Here is a 17466-nt window from a genome sequence, read left to right as displayed (position 1 = left end):
AAATTATTGTTTTGTCCATCAAATTTCTCTTTAAAGAGCAACTCCCTTGTTTTGTCCATCAAATTTCTCTTTAAAGAGCAACTCCCACCCCCCCCACCCACCCAGCTTCCTTTGTTTCTTCCTTTTATTTCTGGGAGATAGAAGCTTTAAATTGAAACTTTTTTTCCTTCTATTTCTCAACAATTTTTTTTTTGTCCCAATTCATTTTCAAGAACCAAAAAATGAACCAGTGTCAACAAATGGATTTCTCTTATTTTTTGTTCATAGGAACAAAAAAACAAAGAAATAGAGAAATATAATGTTATCATGCAGGCCCTTAGTTTCTTGGGTTTTACTTTTGGACAATTCATTTGTGTGTAATGCTTACTACTCCTACATTGGAAGTGGATGAGAAAAGAGAGAGGTACATACATAAGTTATGAGAATTATAAAGGGCATGACCTCTTGAAGGGAAGAATCCCCCCTCCCTTTTATAAATATGAGGGAAATGGCTTTTCTTGTCATTAATGGTTTCTAAATAAATAATTGAATGGTTAAAATATTTTGAGAAACCAAAATAATTCTAGAATGGGTTACATTTAAGAATAAACATAATGGGGACAAGACTCGTGCACGAGAGATTCTACCATCAAACATTTCTTTATAAGGGGGCAGGGGAATGTGGACATTTTGGATGGGCATTTATATCCTTCCAACTGTACTCTATGCAAGTCGTGCACGTGCATGAAAATTATCGTCAAACTTATTTTAATGGCTCAGATATTTGCCATGTGGCAAAGTTAGCAGTGGACCCAAATATTTGTGGACTAATAAATCCCAAGTTTCTCTACCTACAGGTTAGATTAGTTGAGACGGATTTCACAAGTGTTATAATAAAACCTTGGACTGAGTTTTCCTTCAGCCGCGGTGCATGGTATTTCATTCGCTGCGAGTTATAGGTGCATGAGGGTATCGGGATCTAGGAGGGTTCTTTTGAAATTATACAAAACCCTATAGAGGTTTTTTTTTTTTTTTTTTTTTTTTTTTTTTGGGGGGGGGGGGGTGGGAGTGGGTTTAGAATATAGGGGTTTATGAACACTAGGATGGTGTGGTGAACTTTCACAGTGTAGTAAAAGAAATCTTTCTTCAACCTTCGAAAGCATTACTTTGAAAGGGTGCATAGACTTGCATAGGTTGAAATAGACGAGGATACATGTACATATATGGTAGTGTTTTATTGAATTTTCATTATGAACTTTGACACATAGCTAATCAATAAATATACAAAACAAATTTAACCATGGTTTTAAGAATCGAGAATTGAATCGGAATCGATTATAACTGATCTAGCCGCTTCCCACGAATTCGATCTACTCCACGTTTTTTCGCCAATTTGGCTGATTCTGGCTGGTTTGAATCTTAATCGGTAATGAACGATTCGATTTTAGATTTTATTTTCTAAAACTTCGAATCTAACTAATAGTCAATTTGCAAAAACCTTTACCCAAAAAAAAATGGCAAAAACCATGAAGTAGTATGTGGATGATATTTTGCATTCTTAATTATAATTGGGGAATTCTTTAGATATAGGGTTTTCTTTCTAAAAAAACAATTTATAGAGTTTTACCTTTTTTTTTATTTTATTTTAATGATCCGTAATCTTTACACAAATCCAAGCAAATTTTAGTATTCATATGGAAAAATTGAAATGTCAAACTCTTCTAAAAATGAAACCATGACCATATGGTGATATGGAAACCTGTGCCTTATGACTTAAATAGCTTATTCTATTGTGATTAAAATAAAAAATATCGTTATTGGAGTCACAAAACAGATCTAAGTCATCCATTTTCTTGGTTTTTTTTTTTTTTTTTAAATTTAAAATGTTTGTTCTTGTTCAATAGTTTGGGGAATATACTCTAATGGTTACAGTACTGGTACACAGACTTGAATATACCTTTTTTTTGTTAAACACATTAAAATATACAACGCGTGGCATGCGTCAACATTTGATGTATGTAATTATCCATGTTATAATGGAAGGTGATGTTTACGAAAATCACAAGATAAATCTAAGCTATTCATTTTTATGTTTTTTAAATCTAAACTGTCTATTTCCACTCAGAGTTGGGAGAGTGCAATCAATTTTCTCAAGGTTTTGATCCCTCTTTCGATTTTTTATTGGTCCTTTTGTGTTGGTTCTTCAATCTCAAAGTTTTTTTTTTTTTTTTCTAGATCTACCTCCTTCTTCAACATGAAAACTATGTCGATTGGTTCTACTGCATCCACTGGGATTGAGGGATCGAGTCATGGGACTCATAGTGATTTTCCTTCATTCCTGCTAGTTCTGTTCAATTGGATGGGGGGGGGGGGGGGGGGGGGGGGGGGGGGGGGGGGGGGGGGGGGGGGGGGGGGGGGGGGGGGGGGGGGGGGGGGGGGGGGGGGGGGGGGGGGGGGGGGGGGGGGGGGGGGGGGGGGGGGGGGGGGGGGGGGGGGGGGGGGGGGGGGGGGGGGGGGGGGGGGGGGGGGGGGGGGGGGGGGGGGGGGGGGGGGGGGGGGGGGGGGGGGGGGGGGGGGGGGGGGGGGGGGGGGGGGGGGGGGGGGGGGGGGGGGGGGGGGGGGGGGGGGGGGGGGGGGGGGGGGGGGGGGGGGGGGGGGGGGGGGGGGGGGGGGGGGGGGGGGGGGGGGGGGGGGGGGGGGGGGGGGGGGGGGGGGGGGGGGGGGGGGGGGGGGGGGGGGGGGGGGGGGGGGGGGGGGGGGGGGGGGGGGGGGGGGGGGGGGGGGGGGGGGGGGGGGGGGGGGGGGGGGGGGGGGGGGGGGGGGGGGGGGGGGGGGGGGGGGGGGGGGGGGGGGGGGGGGGGGGGGGGGGGGGGGGGGGGGGGGGGGGGGGGGGGGGGGGGGGGGGGGGGGGGGGGGGGGGGGGGGGGGGGGGGGGGGGGGGGGGGGGGGGGGGGGGGGGGGGGGGGGGGGGGGGGGGGGGGGGGGGGGGGGGGGGGGGGGGGGGGGGGGGGGGGGGGGGGGGGGGGGGGGGGGGGGGGGGGGGGGGGGGGGGGGGGGGGGGGGGGGGGGGGGGGGGGGGGGGGGGGGGGGGGGGGGGGGGGGGGGGGGGGGGGGGGGGGGGGGGGGGGGGGGGGGGGGGGGGGGGGGGGGGGGGGGGGGGGGGGGGGGGGGGGGGGGGGGGGGGGGGGGGGGGGGGGGGGGGGGGGGGGGGGGGGGGGGGGGGGGGGGGGGGGGGGGGGGGGGGGGGGGGGGGGGGGGGGGGGGGGGGGGGGGGGGGGGGGGGGGGGGGGGGGGGGGGGGGGGGGGGGGGGGGGGGGGGGGGGGGGGGGGGGGGGGGGGGGGGGGGGGGGGGGGGGGGGGGGGGGGGGGGGGGGGGGGGGGGGGGGGGGGGGGGGGGGGGGGGGGGGGGGGGGGGGGGGGGGGGGGGGGGGGGGGGGGGGGGGGGGGGGGGGGGGGGGGGGGGGGGGGGGGGGGGGGGGGGGGGGGGGGGGGGGGGGGGGGGGGGGGGGGGGGGGGGGGGGGGGGGGGGGGGGGGGGGGGGGGGGGGGGGGGGGGGGGGGGGGGGGGGGGGGGGGGGGGGGGGGGGGGGGGGGGGGGGGGGGGGGGGGGGGGGGGGGGGGGGGGGGGGGGGGGGGGGGGGGGGGGGGGGGGGGGGGGGGGGGGGGGGGGGGGGGGGGGGGGGGGGGGGGGGGGGGGGGGGGGGGGGGGGGGGGGGGGGGGGGGGGGGGGGGGGGGGGGGGGGGGGGGGGGGGGGGGGGGGGGGGGGGGGGGGGGGGGGGGGGGGGGGGGGGGGGGGGGGGGGGGGGGGGGGGGGGGGGGGGGGGGGGGGGGGGGGGGGGGGGGGGGGGGGGGGGGGGGGGGGGGGGGGGGGGGGGGGGGGGGGGGGGGGGGGGGGGGGGGGGGGGGGGGGGGGGGGGGGGGGGGGGGGGGGGGGGGGGGGGGGGGGGGGGGGGGGGGGGGGGGGGGGGGGGGGGGGGGGGGGGGGGGGGGGGGGGGGGGGGGGGGGGGGGGGGGGGGGGGGGGGGGGGGGGGGGGGGGGGGGGGGGGGGGGGGGGGGGGGGGGGGGGGGGGGGGGGGGGGGGGGGGGGGGGGGGGGGGGGGGGGGGGGGGGGGGGGGGGGGGGGGGGGGGGGGGGGGGGGGGGGGGGGGGGGGGGGGGGGGGGGGGGGGGGGGGGGGGGGGGGGGGGGGGGGGGGGGGGGGGGGGGGGGGGGGGGGGGGGGGGGGGGGGGGGGGGGGGGGGGGGGGGGGGGGGGGGGGGGGGGGGGGGGGGGGGGGGGGGGGGGGGGGGGGGGGGGGGGGGGGGGGGGGGGGGGGGGGGGGGGGGGGGGGGGGGGGGGGGGGGGGGGGGGGGGGGGGGGGGGGGGGGGGGGGGGGGGGGGGGGGGGGGGGGGGGGGGGGGGGGGGGGGGGGGGGGGGGGGGGGGGGGGGGGGGGGGGGGGGGGGGGGGGGGGGGGGGGGGGGGGGGGGGGGGGGGGGGGGGGGGGGGGGGGGGGGGGGGGGGGGGGGGGGGGGGGGGGGGGGGGGGGGGGGGGGGGGGGGGGGGGGGGGGGGGGGGGGGGGGGGGGGGGGGGGGGGGGGGGGGGGGGGGGGGGGGGGGGGGGGGGGGGGGGGGGGGGGGGGGGGGGGGGGGGGGGGGGGGGGGGGGGGGGGGGGGGGGGGGGGGGGGGGGGGGGGGGGGGGGGGGGGGGGGGGGGGGGGGGGGGGGGGGGGGGGGGGGGGGGGGGGGGGGGGGGGGGGGGGGGGGGGGGGGGGGGGGGGGGGGGGGGGGGGGGGGGGGGGGGGGGGGGGGGGGGGGGGGGGGGGGGGGGGGGGGGGGGGGGGGGGGGGGGGGGGGGGGGGGGGGGGGGGGGGGGGGGGGGGGGGGGGGGGGGGGGGGGGGGGGGGGGGGGGGGGGGGGGGGGGGGGGGGGGGGGGGGGGGGGGGGGGGGGGGGGGGGGGGGGGGGGGGGGGGGGGGGGGGGGGGGGGGGGGGGGGGGGGGGGGGGGGGGGGGGGGGGGGGGGGGGGGGGGGGGGGGGGGGGGGGGGGGGGGGGGGGGGGGGGGGGGGGGGGGGGGGGGGGGGGGGGGGGGGGGGGGGGGGGGGGGGGGGGGGGGGGGGGGGGGGGGGGGGGGGGGGGGGGGGGGGGGGGGGGGGGGGGGGGGGGGGGGGGGGGGGGGGGGGGGGGGGGGGGGGGGGGGGGGGGGGGGGGGGGGGGGGGGGGGGGGGGGGGGGGGGGGGGGGGGGGGGGGGGGGGGGGGGGGGGGGGGGGGGGGGGGGGGGGGGGGGGGGGGGGGGGGGGGGGGGGGGGGGGGGGGGGGGGGGGGGGGGGGGGGGGGGGGGGGGGGGGGGGGGGGGGGGGGGGGGGGGGGGGGGGGGGGGGGGGGGGGGGGGGGGGGGGGGGGGGGGGGGGGGGGGGGGGGGGGGGGGGGGGGGGGGGGGGGGGGGGGGGGGGGGGGGGGGGGGGGGGGGGGGGGGGGGGGGGGGGGGGGGGGGGGGGGGGGGGGGGGGGGGGGGGGGGGGGGGGGGGGGGGGGGGGGGGGGGGGGGGGGGGGGGGGGGGGGGGGGGGGGGGGGGGGGGGGGGGGGTGGGGGGGGGGGGGGGGGGGGGGGGGGGGGGGGGGGGGGGGGGGGGGGGGGGGGGGGGGGGGGGGGGGGGGGGGGGGGGGGGGGGGGGGGGGGGGGGGGGGGGGGGGGGGGGGGGGGGGGGGGGGGGGGGGGGGGGGGGGGGGGGGGGGGGGGGGGGGGGGGGGGGGGGGGGGGGGGGGGGGGGGGGGGGGGGGGGGGGGGGGGGGGGGGGGGGGGGGGGGGGGGGGGGGGGGGGGGGGGGGGGGGGGGGGGGGGGGGGGGGGGGGGGGGGGGGGGGGGGGGGGGGGGGGGGGGGGGGGGGGGGGGGGGGGGGGGGGGGGGGGGGGGGGGGGGGGGGGGGGGGGGGGGGGGGGGGGGGGGGGGGGGGGGGGGGGGGGGGGGGGGGGGGGGGGGGGGGGGGGGGGGGGGGGGGGGGGTGGGGGGGGGGGGGGGGGGGGGGGGGGGGGGGGGGGGGGGGGGGGGGGGGGGGGGGGGGGGGGGGGGGGGGGGGGGGGGGGGGGGGGGGGGGGGGGGGGGGGGGGGGGGGGGGTGGGGGGGGGGGGGGGGGGGGGGGGGGGGGGGGGGGGGGGGGGGGGGGGGGGGGGGGGGGGGGGGGGGGGGGGGGGGGGGGGGGGGGGGGGGGGGGGGGGGGGGGGGGGGGGGGGGGGGGGGGGGGGGGGGGGGGGGGGGGGGGGGGGGGGGGGGGGGGGGGTGGGGGGGGGGGGGGGGGGGGGGGGGGGGGGGGGGGGGGGGGGGGGGGGGGGGGGGGGGGGGGGGGGGGGGGGGGGGGGGGGGGGGGGGGGGGGGGGGGGGGGGGGGGGGGGGGGGGGGGGGGGGGGGGGGGGGGGGGGGGGGGGGGGGGGGGGGGGGGGGGGGGGGGGGGGGGGGGGGGGGGGGGGGGGGGGGGGGGGGGGGGGGGGGGGGGGGGGGGGGGGGGGGGGGGGGGGGGGGGGGGGGGGGGGGGGGGGGGGGGGGGGGGGGGGGGGGGGGGGGGGGGGGGGGGGGGGGGGGGGGGGGGGGGGGGGGGGGGGGGGGGGGGGGGGGGGGGGGGGGGGGGGGGGGGGGGGGGGGGGGGGGGGGGGGGGGGGGGGGGGGGGGGGGGGGGGGGGGGGGGGGGGGGGGGGGGGGGGGGGGGGGGGGGGGGGGGGGGGGGGGGGGGGGGGGGGGGGGGGGGGGGGGGGGGGGGGGGGGGGGGGGGGGGGGGGGGGGGGGGGGGGGGGGGGGGGGGGGGGGGGGGGGGGGGGGGGGGGGGGGGGGGGGGGGGGGGGGGGGGGGGGGGGGGGGGGGGGGGGGGGGGGGGGGGGGGGGGGGGGGGGGGGGGGGGGGGGGGGGGGGGGGGGGGGGGGGGGGGGGGGGGGGGGGGGGGGGGGGGGGGGGGGGGGGGGGGGGGGGGGGGGGGGGGGGGGGGGGGGGGGGGGGGGGGGGGGGGGGGGGGGGGGGGGGGGGGGGGGGGGGGGCCCGGCGGCCGGGGGGGCGGGGGGGGGGGGCGGGCAAAGCAACTACTACACATGCATGAATATTCACGGGATTACACGTAATTACAAAATGAGGTATTGGATTGAATTAGACTCTAAAGTTTGGCACCTGTCTAATCTAGATTATTTTCTCTTTATCTAACGGTTGGAACGGACATATCATTTGTCTACATGGCAAAATAGATGAGTTGTGACATTTGAAAAAATAGTAGACTTTTATGACAATAATAATTCACCATTTTCAGATTATAGATTAGCACAAACCTTTATGATGTTAATATTTTCCTTATTCATTTCAACATCATTATAATCATTATTTTTATTAGTTTGCAAAATTCACTATGACTATTTATTACAAAACAATTTTACAATTGTTAAAATAAATGACCAAACTTTCCTCAAGCCATGTTGAAGGAGGAACGAATTTTCATCCTCTCAAGTGGGGCCTAATGCACCACACTTAAGAATCCAATCGTACAAACATGGGCAGTGACGTCTTTTCATCCTTTCAAATGTTGGGTAGACAGTTAGATTCTTAAATGTGGTGCATTACGCATTTGAGTGGATAAATTTTCAAGAGAAACATCGATAGCCATCATTGTATTTGAAGGAATGTTTGGTAATAGTAAAGGGTATTTCGGACCTTCAACATATAAGACGGAGTAACCTGATTGTAGATTCATGAGTGAACCCTTTTATCATAGGTGAAGTAAAAGAAGGAAAATTTCTCCTTTTTCCTATAAATAAAACTTGAAAAATGTTTTTCTGAGCCGCCAAGGAATACTACATACCTACATGTCTACATGTGTATCTCTCTTCTCCTCACATGAAATGATACAATACTATTTGTCCACCCCCATTGATGGTTTGCTCTCCTTATCATGGATTTAGTAATCGGTATTGGATATGGTATCAGTCTCGATTGATACCAATTCAAAACCGACCCAACCCTAAATTTGGGAGAGAAAAAAAAGTGTACCTATGGGGGATTTGGTCCTAGATCATTCTAAAAATCGATATCAAATTGACTAGGAATCTGTATCAGTCCCTGGTGATACCGATACGAATCGTTTAGACTTCCAACATTATAAGTGCCAGTCCCAACTGACAGTCATAGGTTTATAGCATACCACCACTTCTGGAACCCATCTAAAAGGACATCAGCCGTCCAAAACATCAACATCAAATCATCAATCCAACAAGATATATATTCACATCCAACGGATTGGATTCCTTTACCACCGATATGAAAGTGGAAAAAAAAAATAAAAGATAAAGTCTCCAATACCTTTAAATTTACGAGTCAAATGAGAGAAGGTATATCGGCCTAATTCGGAAAAACCCAACAGGAGTTTTGGATTTGGAAATGAAGTAAGTTTCAGATGGTTCAGTCTCTGATGCCATCTACCTTTCAAGTTCAACGAAGCAAGGCCGAGAGATAGAAAAAAGTGTTCAAAGATTTCCTGAAACCTTAAAAAGACATGTTCTTGTCCTTTTCTTCTTCTTCTTCTTGTTTTTGTTCTATTCAATTTCTTCTCTGCAAGTGTCTGTAAGAACAATGGAGGAAACTTCAACGACTGTAACCGTCAACGATGCTTCTGCGCCTTTACTACGTCCGAGGCAAGGAGACAATACAGATTCGACACCTCGACCAAACACGCTTGCGGTTTTGCTAGGACGAGCAGCGGGTCGGCGAGGGCCGTCGATGTTGGTGCGTGAAACGGCGGCGTTGCAGCTTGAGGAGAGACGTGCTGATTGGGGTTACTCGAAACCTGTTGTTGCGCTTGATATTGCTTGGAACCTTGCGTTTACTGTTGTGGCTATTGTGATGCTTTCTTGTACCGCTAAAGAACAGCCTAATACTCCGATTAGGGTTTGGATCTGTGGGTACACGTTACAGTGTGTGGTTCATGTGGTTTTGGTATGGTTGGAATACAAGAGGAGGAATATGCGAAGGCTTCGAGGTCTTGAAGATGGAATGAGGGCGTCTGATTCCGATTTGAATGATAGCGAAGAGGATGATGGAGATGGCGGAGGTTATAGGAATGGGAGTCGATCAAGGTTCGTTGAGTTATTTCAGAATACAGCCTTCTTTTCTCTTGATGTTTGTTCTTTGCAGTTGAATTCGGTTTCAATTGGGATTTTTCTGAATTTCTGCTGATTGTCGATCAGAGCAGTGCTTCTTTATTCCTTCTTTATGTGTTTTAGTATTGTAGGTTAAAATTTGTGCTTGCAGTATAATGAATTAATTATCTTGAACAATGACAGAATCAACTGAAATGATCTTCAGTAACTAAATCTCCCGACAATCAGAAGTGTTGCCAGTGGCGAGCACTAAAACATTTCACCAATTTTTTTAAGAACCTAGGAGATTCCGTGAGGTCCAAAATATAATTAAACTTATTACTGGTATTAGAATTGATGAAGACATGTTTAAGACCTTTTTGTTTTCTGTACATCAAGCACTTTGTAGAAATGTTGTGCACCTTTTACATGAGAACCAATTATCAAATGATGTGCATCTTTTGAATGTATACCTCCTAAGTTTGAGTGGGATGTGTCAATTAGGCAAAACGCTATGCACCAGTCTCCACTTAATCCACCCCTGTATAATTCTGTCCAATAGACCCTAAATAGTTAGGATTTTAGGTATAGAGGCCTCCAGGATTTAGGGTAGAAGTAGGGCCCAAACTGATGGGCTAAAGTACCAAAACTGACAATAATATTTAACTCAACATGAAAGAAGATAGAAATAGAAGAAAGAATCAGAAGGAAGGAGAGAGAAGAAGAGATGCGAGAGAGATTTCAAAGGAGGAGAGAGAAGAGGTCACACGACCTTGCTATCGTAGCAATCTGGCACAACTCAAATAAAATCCTTCCATCAAATCTGAAAATAAAACGATGATTACAAGAGTATTTAAAGATAAAATAAGAGACTCCTAACCATTAACTAAAACAAAATGGGATGTAACTTGCACTCTAAACTGAATTAAAACTTGGATTCAAACTCTTTCAATACTTAGCCTATTAAAACTAAAACATAAAATTACAAGATAGACCCAACTAAATAAAAATAAAAACCCTAATAAATAAATAAACTAAATATCAAACTGAACCAAAAAACCAATTGGACCCGGTTCATCTTCATATGGATCCCCTAACGGGTTTAGGCCAGTCCGAGGAATTGCTCTTGCATCACCTTTATAATCTTTTCTTTTAATATGTACATTACACCTTAATCTTAATGTATAATGAATCATTGAAGAAAGGCAGATTGTTTGAGTCCCAATTGAGCAAGCAAGGCATATTCAAATTTCTGTACAACAGTTCAACCCTCTGCTTCATCAACATCTTTTGCTGTATAATAATTTAACAGTTGTTGAACGGTTTGTGTTTAATCATTCTGTTCTGATTTAATTGTGGTGACTGGCATAGGATTTCCAAGCAATGTGAATCGGTCAATACAATGGCTTCCTTTCTTTGGTGGATAGTTGGTTTTTATTGGGTGGTCTCTGGTGGTGAACTCCTGCTGCAGAATGCTCCACGCCTATACTGGTATGACATGTTAATTTTGATTTTTTGCATAAAATTAGGCATTTCTCTAATTTTGGAGGTCCTCAACTGCTTCATATTTTTCTGCAAATGAAAGGCCTGATCTTCATTGTGACAAGTTAATATCATTTCAAAAGGCTCTTGTTCTAGGGTTGGACAAATTGAAGAAGGGGGGAAAAAGGATCCAATTATTTGTCACAATGTTGTTAGGATTATCTCACTGATTGGGGCTAATTACACCTGAGATACCTAATGTGATAAGTGCACCGATATTGTTGAGAGAAAATAAAGGATAGAAAGAGAAAATAGGATAGAGTTTGGGGCTTTACGGACGAAGCCGCCGGACGTTTGGCTTGTTTGGAGGTAGCCGATCCTCTTTTCTCAATAGATACTTTTTAGGTAAATATTCTCATCTCCACTTCATTAATTCATATGTATTTAAATAGTAAATACAGCTGCAGTTTACAACTTAGGATAACTCCTGCCACTCTCTACGACTGCTATCCACCTACAACAACTGACCACTAATTACAATAACCGATCAAGTTATCCAACTCCCTAAAAAATAGTAAATAACTAATTACAATTAAATAGTTAATAACTAATTACAATAACCGATTAGTGCAAGGTATCCTTGCACGTAACACTAATGTTTGACAAAAGTACATTTGGGGTACCTCATGTTTCAAAATTGACATTTGGGGTACCTTATGAATGGTTTTTGTTCGCAAATTAAACATATGTTCAATTTTACCCCTCTACCTCCACCTCCTCTTCATCCTCCATCCCCATCCCATTCGCAGCCAGCAGCCCACCGCAACCCCACCACCCCCCTCCCTCTCCCACTCATTCTCCCCTTCCCTACCCCCTCCCTTCCTTGCAACCCCACCCCACTGCACCCCTCCCCTCCCCACATTTGCAGCTCCTGTCCCACCCCCTACTACATGATGTGGAATCCGGTCAAGATACCCTATTAGGTTCGCCTATGGGCTCACCCAATTACTAAAAAAACTCAAGATTTGAGTGGCAGAACTGTAATTATCTCAAGTTAAAGGAGAGTGGTAGGGTTGTAATTAATCGAATATGAGAGGTTCACTTGATAGGCAAAGACTAGAAGATTCAAGGGGATTTATAAATAGGTGGAGGATAGACTTGGAAGAAAATCAATTAAAGGGATGTATGGGATTAAAGACAAAATGATGGAGTATATTTGGAAACTAAGTGGGAAAGGGTTAAGAGAAGAAATATCGAGAAGATAAAAAAGGGCAGGGGGTGTCGTCTTTCACCTCTAGCACAAAGCAGAGGCGTAAAACAGAGGCAATACGAAGGAGTTTTCTCCTGCGTTAGAACTCTGATGACTCTGCAACTTTGTGACCAGGTTCTCAACCCTAAGTCCTGTTGATTCCAAGTGGTAGCCACCAGAGACAGCAACAAACAATTTAAGGTGGCAGTAGAGGAAGTCAGATTTGTTTGCAGAGCTCCAACTCACAGCAAGAGAGGTAATAGGGCTTAAGATTCTGGGGTTCAGGTCGACCAGTGCATGTGATCCTGTGCCTAGAAGATGGGGGAAGAAGAAGGAGGAATGAAGAAGGTTAGTTCACAACTGTGGGGAACTGTTGTGAACCAGAACAGGGGATGGATTAAAGAAGAAACCAGAAAAGAACAAGGAGAAGAAGAATGAAGGAAGAGAAGGAGGTATCTCGCATGGGAAGGAGAGAGAGAGCAGAAGAAGAAGAGATGGGGGGTTTGCACACACACGCCTCACAGGCTTCAATCACAACTAACTCAACTCGTTATTTTTTTTCAATCTAAACCTTAATAGCACGGTTACATGTATTTAAATAAAAAAATAAACCCTACATGAAAAGGAAACCTATTCTAATTTGGAAACTCAAAATAATTAGGAAACTAAATCCTAGTAGCTCTCTCTTACCTAACCTACCAAAATAAAAGATTACATGTTAATCCCAAAATATAAATGAATAACAATCCTAAAATATCCTACTAGTCCAAAGATGCAAATTTAACCCCCATTCACTCTGTATCTGCGGTCCAAGTTCTGTTTTGAGTTTATTTACTTTATTGAGTGTATTAGAGTGATTAAGAGTCTTTTTATAAGTCAAATTAGAAATTTCAGAAGGTCTGTGTATATGTTATGCATCCCCCATTAATTAGAGATGATTTGAGTAAAGCATTATGAGTTTTTTCCAGGAGTTTTGGTGTTGTTGAGTAGTTCATACGGGATTGGTATCCCAAACCTGATTTCTTCTCTTTTCTTCTATTCTCTTCCTCTCTCTTCTTCTTCCCAAGAAGATCAATCTCATCTCTCTTCCCTCTTCTTCCATCGGTCTGATTTCTTCCCTTAACAACGAAGTTGCTTCCTTTATCTCAGATCTGATCACAGATTTGATTATTGGACCTGCTTGCATCTAAGATCAAATCTGGATTTTCAGATTGCATTACCTATCCCTTTCACAATCCCCACCCCCACCCTCTATTTTTCCTCCCCTCTCCTCCCGTATTCCCACTCCAGCACCCTCCCCACCCTGTCTCCATGCTCCCTGCAAACCTGCCCCCATCCTTGTCGCAAACCACTCCCATCCCATCTCAATCCACATTTTTTATGTTTATTGTCTTCTTACATAATGACACCGATAACATCATTTTTCTGTGTTTAAATGATAACATCACTTTAATGGCTAATGTCAAAGAAGATTGCTTTCCCAATTCATGCTTCCATTTAATTCAAAATGGTACTCTGATAGCTCCACTTTAATGAGGAACCATTGAACCGTTCATCTCCCTCTTTCGTACTTGTCACATGGTGGAACTTTCCTCCCCCGCCGCCACTTTGTCCTGCCACCGAGGCCGTATTCCCAACCAAAGACAATACAGAAAACATCTTCATTGTCGACGAAGAATCAAACTTCGTGGGATAGTTCTCATTTACCGTTACAATTTCGGTGGCAGCCAGCTGAGGCGGTGGGACTGCGATTGCTGTGTTGTTTCCCATGAAATGCACAGTGAAATTTGCAAGAAGGATGATCACATACACCATGAGAGTCGGGGTGTTGAGAGCACCTATTGGAAGAGCCACACGAATAAAGCTGCATCTCCTTCTCGGGCCAGAATATCCTGGAGGTCTTCATAGAAGAGAAGCTCTCGCATCTGCAACGTGTAGATGTGTAGCTCCCTGCTCACGTATGATGAACGCCATTAAAGAAAAGGCCTTCTTCACATAGCAGTAGGAAGACTCCCCTGCTTCTTTGAAACCTTCTTCCTGTTGCTTCTTCTTCTTTATTAGTCTAAAAGAAAGGGGAAGATCCACACTATTTGACTTCCGCTCTATACTCGCCTGGTCAATCCTATCCCTTCCCGGCCAGCCTGGCGGTTCTGGCTTGAATTGGAGCCAAGGAGGCTCCACAATCTCCCACTTCAGTGGCGGAAAAGGATGGGGGCAGGGAGGGGAGGGGAGGGGGTGGGGCAGGGAAGGGGGTGGGACGGGGTTGCAGGGAGGGAGGGGAGAGTAAGCGGGAAAGGGAGGGCCAGTGGTGGGATGGATGCCTGCAAATGAAGGTGGGGGGCAGAGGGTAAGGAGGCGGTGGAGAGGTAAAATTGAAAAAATGTGTAATTTGTGAACAAAAACAGTTCACAAGGTACTCAAATGTCATTTTTGAAACTAAGGTACCCCAAGTGTCCTTTTGTTATATATTGGGTACCTCAGATGTAATTTAACCTAATGATTAATTTCACTGAGACCAAAGGATTGATTTGATTTGATTTATTCCAGCGGATACCTCAAACTTCTTAAGAGTTCCATAAACTGCATCTGAACTTCTTATCATTCTATGGTGATAGCTGTGTTCTTTTTAATAATCGAAATCATTAGCTAATTCCACAGATTTGCAGGAGCAGAGTCTGTTCTTGCTTAGTTCATTTATGTATCATTCTGATGGATTTGTCTTGCTTGGTTTTCTCTTTTACGTGATTGGCAGGAAAATCTATCTAGTCTAACTAGTGATAAATTTGTTTCTATCCATCTTTCAACATGAACATGCTACAATATGTTGTGAACAGTCTCAGGTATCTATTTCATGATGAACTTATGCAGGTTGGCTGTAATATTTCTGGCGTTCGATGTGTTTTTTGCCATCTTTTGTGTTGCTTTGGCATGTTTGATTGGGATCGCACTCTGCTGCTGCTTGCCTTGCATTATTGCAGTTCTTTATGCTGTTGCAGGCCAGGTATGTAAGAAGGAATGGCCATTCGTAATGTAGAAATATCCTTTTCTAACAGATTATGGCTCTTTCTGGCTAACTTTTCCCATCATTCTCACATGAGTGAATAGGAAGGTGCATCGGAGGCAGATCTCAAGATCCTTCCAAAGTACAAGTACCGAATTAGGAGTGATGAAAAGCCTAATGTCGGAGCTGGAAAAATGATTCCCATAGCAACAAATAGTGGATACTTGGAAGATGAACGTCTCCTTTTACCTGAGAATGCGGTATTTGTCTTATCATGTCTTTATTTAATTTTTATACATATAAACCAACCAGTTAGTCTTATAGATATAAATAAAGGGCCCCAAAAATAGGTGGAAAAGTCCTACATTGGGGGATCCGAGTGTCTCAAGGGATCCCTCCCAGCTCATTGTACATGTCAAAGGATCGGAAAACCCTCAATAGACGTGCATGGACTTAGGGCCCCTTAATTGTCCGCTATAGAACTCTGGCTTTCTAGGAATCGATGAAGCCAGATGTTCAAAGCAGATGCAAGAGCATGGGCCTCCCTGATGAGTGGAAAGTTCTCGTGGACTATCCCTCTATGTCATCTTCCGCCCTTTCACAAAATCTAGGTCCTGAGAATTCGGGAATCGTTCTTTCAGTTCATTAGGCTGCCTTTGGTTTCTGTATCAGGAAGATATGTGGGAGGGGAAAACTGAGGGAAGGCAGTTCCATCTCATTGTTGTTTTGGTTGAACTAGGAAAGACTTTCCTTTCCCAGCCATGTTGTTGGACATCTTTGGGAAACACTTCTCAAAAAATCGTTTCCCTGAGAAAGCAATCAAGCACATGTTCCAGGATGGCTTTCACTTCCCAGTCTCCATAATTGTCAAGGCATCACCTAGGTGCCAACGCGGTTTGTGGAAACCAAGGCGTTCGGTCACTTTACTGTCAAGGTGTCCTTACTAAAAAAAAAATAGATTGCTACTTATAACCCCTTTTTCTTTTTTACAACAAAGGAATTTGAGTTCCTTATATTACGTATAAGCCCCTGACCCCCTTTCCCATAGCACCGTCTTGTTGTATAAGGCGACCGCCTAGGCACCAATGTGACAAGGCACCCAGCCACCACTTTTGTTCGCCTAGGTGCCATGACAACTATGGAAGGCTGCAATTTCAAGACTTTCGAATTTCCGAGAGAGCATTCATTGGAGCTGAACTTGATCAGGTCTTCAGAAGAGGGAATCCACTGTCTCCCAACTTGCATCTGGTGGTTATGGGACCTGGTGGTAGGGCCCAGTCATGGTTTGTTCTGATCCCATTAAAAGAGAGAGAGCGAAAAAAAAACCCTGATTGCTAGCTGGCTATCCTAACAATTTAGAATTAATAATTTGATGGATGAGTAGGAAAGAATCTTGAAAACATGCCCAAGTTAAGTAGGAAAAATTTTCCTTTGCAAACATTACTGGACAGTTTTAACTGGGACTAGGACTAGTGGAGAGAGTCAATATGGGTGACACATAGGGAACAATGTTGTCTGACTTCAGGCCCAACTTTGAACCACATTGGGCAGGGCCTTAGACTCAAACCTACTCAAAATTCATCAAATGGTCAGCCCGGTATAGCCCAAATTGTACCCTTAGTACTGAGACATGCCTTTACGTGCAAGTCTGCATATACTAATGGTCGTTAATGATAATTATCTGATTTCTGATTTGTTTTGCAATCTTGCCTCTCATGACGTTTTCATTTGCCTCCTTATATGACTTGGAAAAGTTAGGGAAACAGCACAGGTTCTCAGTACCTTTACGTGCAAGTCTGCATATACTAATGGTCGTTAATGATAACTATAGCTGATTTCTGATTTATTTTGCAACCTTACCTCTCATGACGTTTTCATATGCCTCCTTATATGACTTGGGAAACAGCACAGGCTAATCAGGGTTGAGGGCATGATAAATTCTCTTCATTCTATTTATTTTCTACAAGAGGAGTTTTTGGCTTTTTGTTAATAGCAACTTTGCCTTTCTTATTTTCGCAGGAATGCTGTATCTGCCTTACGCCATATGAGGATGGTGCAGAGCTCCATGCCCTTCCGTGCAACCACCACTTCCATGCTCCATGCATTGTGAAATGGCTTAAGATTAATGCAACTTGCCCTCTCTGCAAGTACAATATCCTCAAGGGAAACAGTGAACAGGTCTGAAGAAACAACTAACTGCAAGTAATACTCTGTCCACCCGTTGAATTTTGTACATGTAAGAAGACATCGCGGAAGAAGGAATGGAACCTCTCCATTATACATAGTAAATATAAGATGCTGCATTTTGTGAATCGATCTGTTGTTCACAGTTAGTGGTTGAGCCAAGGTGGGGCATCCGGGGCCATGCCCACCCTTAAACTTGAAAATTTTTCTTGTGGGTAATATAATGGCCCCCATTTTGCAGGAAAAAAAAAGGTTAATTTTGTGTTCTTGCCAGAATTATTAATTTGTCTTGAGCTTTGTTATTGTTAGAAGGCTTATATGTTTTTTGTGTGTGAGACATGCTTTTCACATCAAATATAAGTATAAGATCACTGTACTCACCACTGATGGACCAACCAGTCTCAGCTTGAGCATAGATTATACATGATCATTATTCAAACTTTTTTGTAGTATGTAAATTAGCCCCTCATGGATCTACTGCAGAATTT

General features: G+C 55.2%; 1 protein-coding gene across 1 annotated transcript; it reads left to right on the top strand.

Moving 5' to 3' along the window:
* Window positions 1–8465: 8465 nt before the first annotated feature.
* Window positions 8466–17257, top strand: LOC122646372 (E3 ubiquitin protein ligase RIE1-like). The gene is made up of 5 exons (XM_043839918.1): window positions 8466–9059; window positions 10434–10553; window positions 14662–14794; window positions 14899–15054; window positions 16814–17257. Exons 1-5 carry the CDS (start codon window positions 8557–8559, stop codon window positions 16976–16978), a joined length of 1077 nt encoding a protein of 358 aa, XP_043695853.1. The 5' UTR covers window positions 8466–8556; the 3' UTR covers window positions 16979–17257.
* The last annotated feature ends 209 nt before the right edge of the window (window positions 17258–17466 follow it).

This window comes from Telopea speciosissima, chromosome 11 (genome assembly GCF_018873765.1).
Source record: "Telopea speciosissima isolate NSW1024214 ecotype Mountain lineage chromosome 11, Tspe_v1, whole genome shotgun sequence".
Classification (NCBI taxonomy): Eukaryota; Viridiplantae; Streptophyta; class Magnoliopsida; order Proteales; family Proteaceae; genus Telopea; species Telopea speciosissima.
Note: the sequence above shows the minus strand (reverse complement) of the source record. Positions and strands in the feature narration are given on the sequence as shown.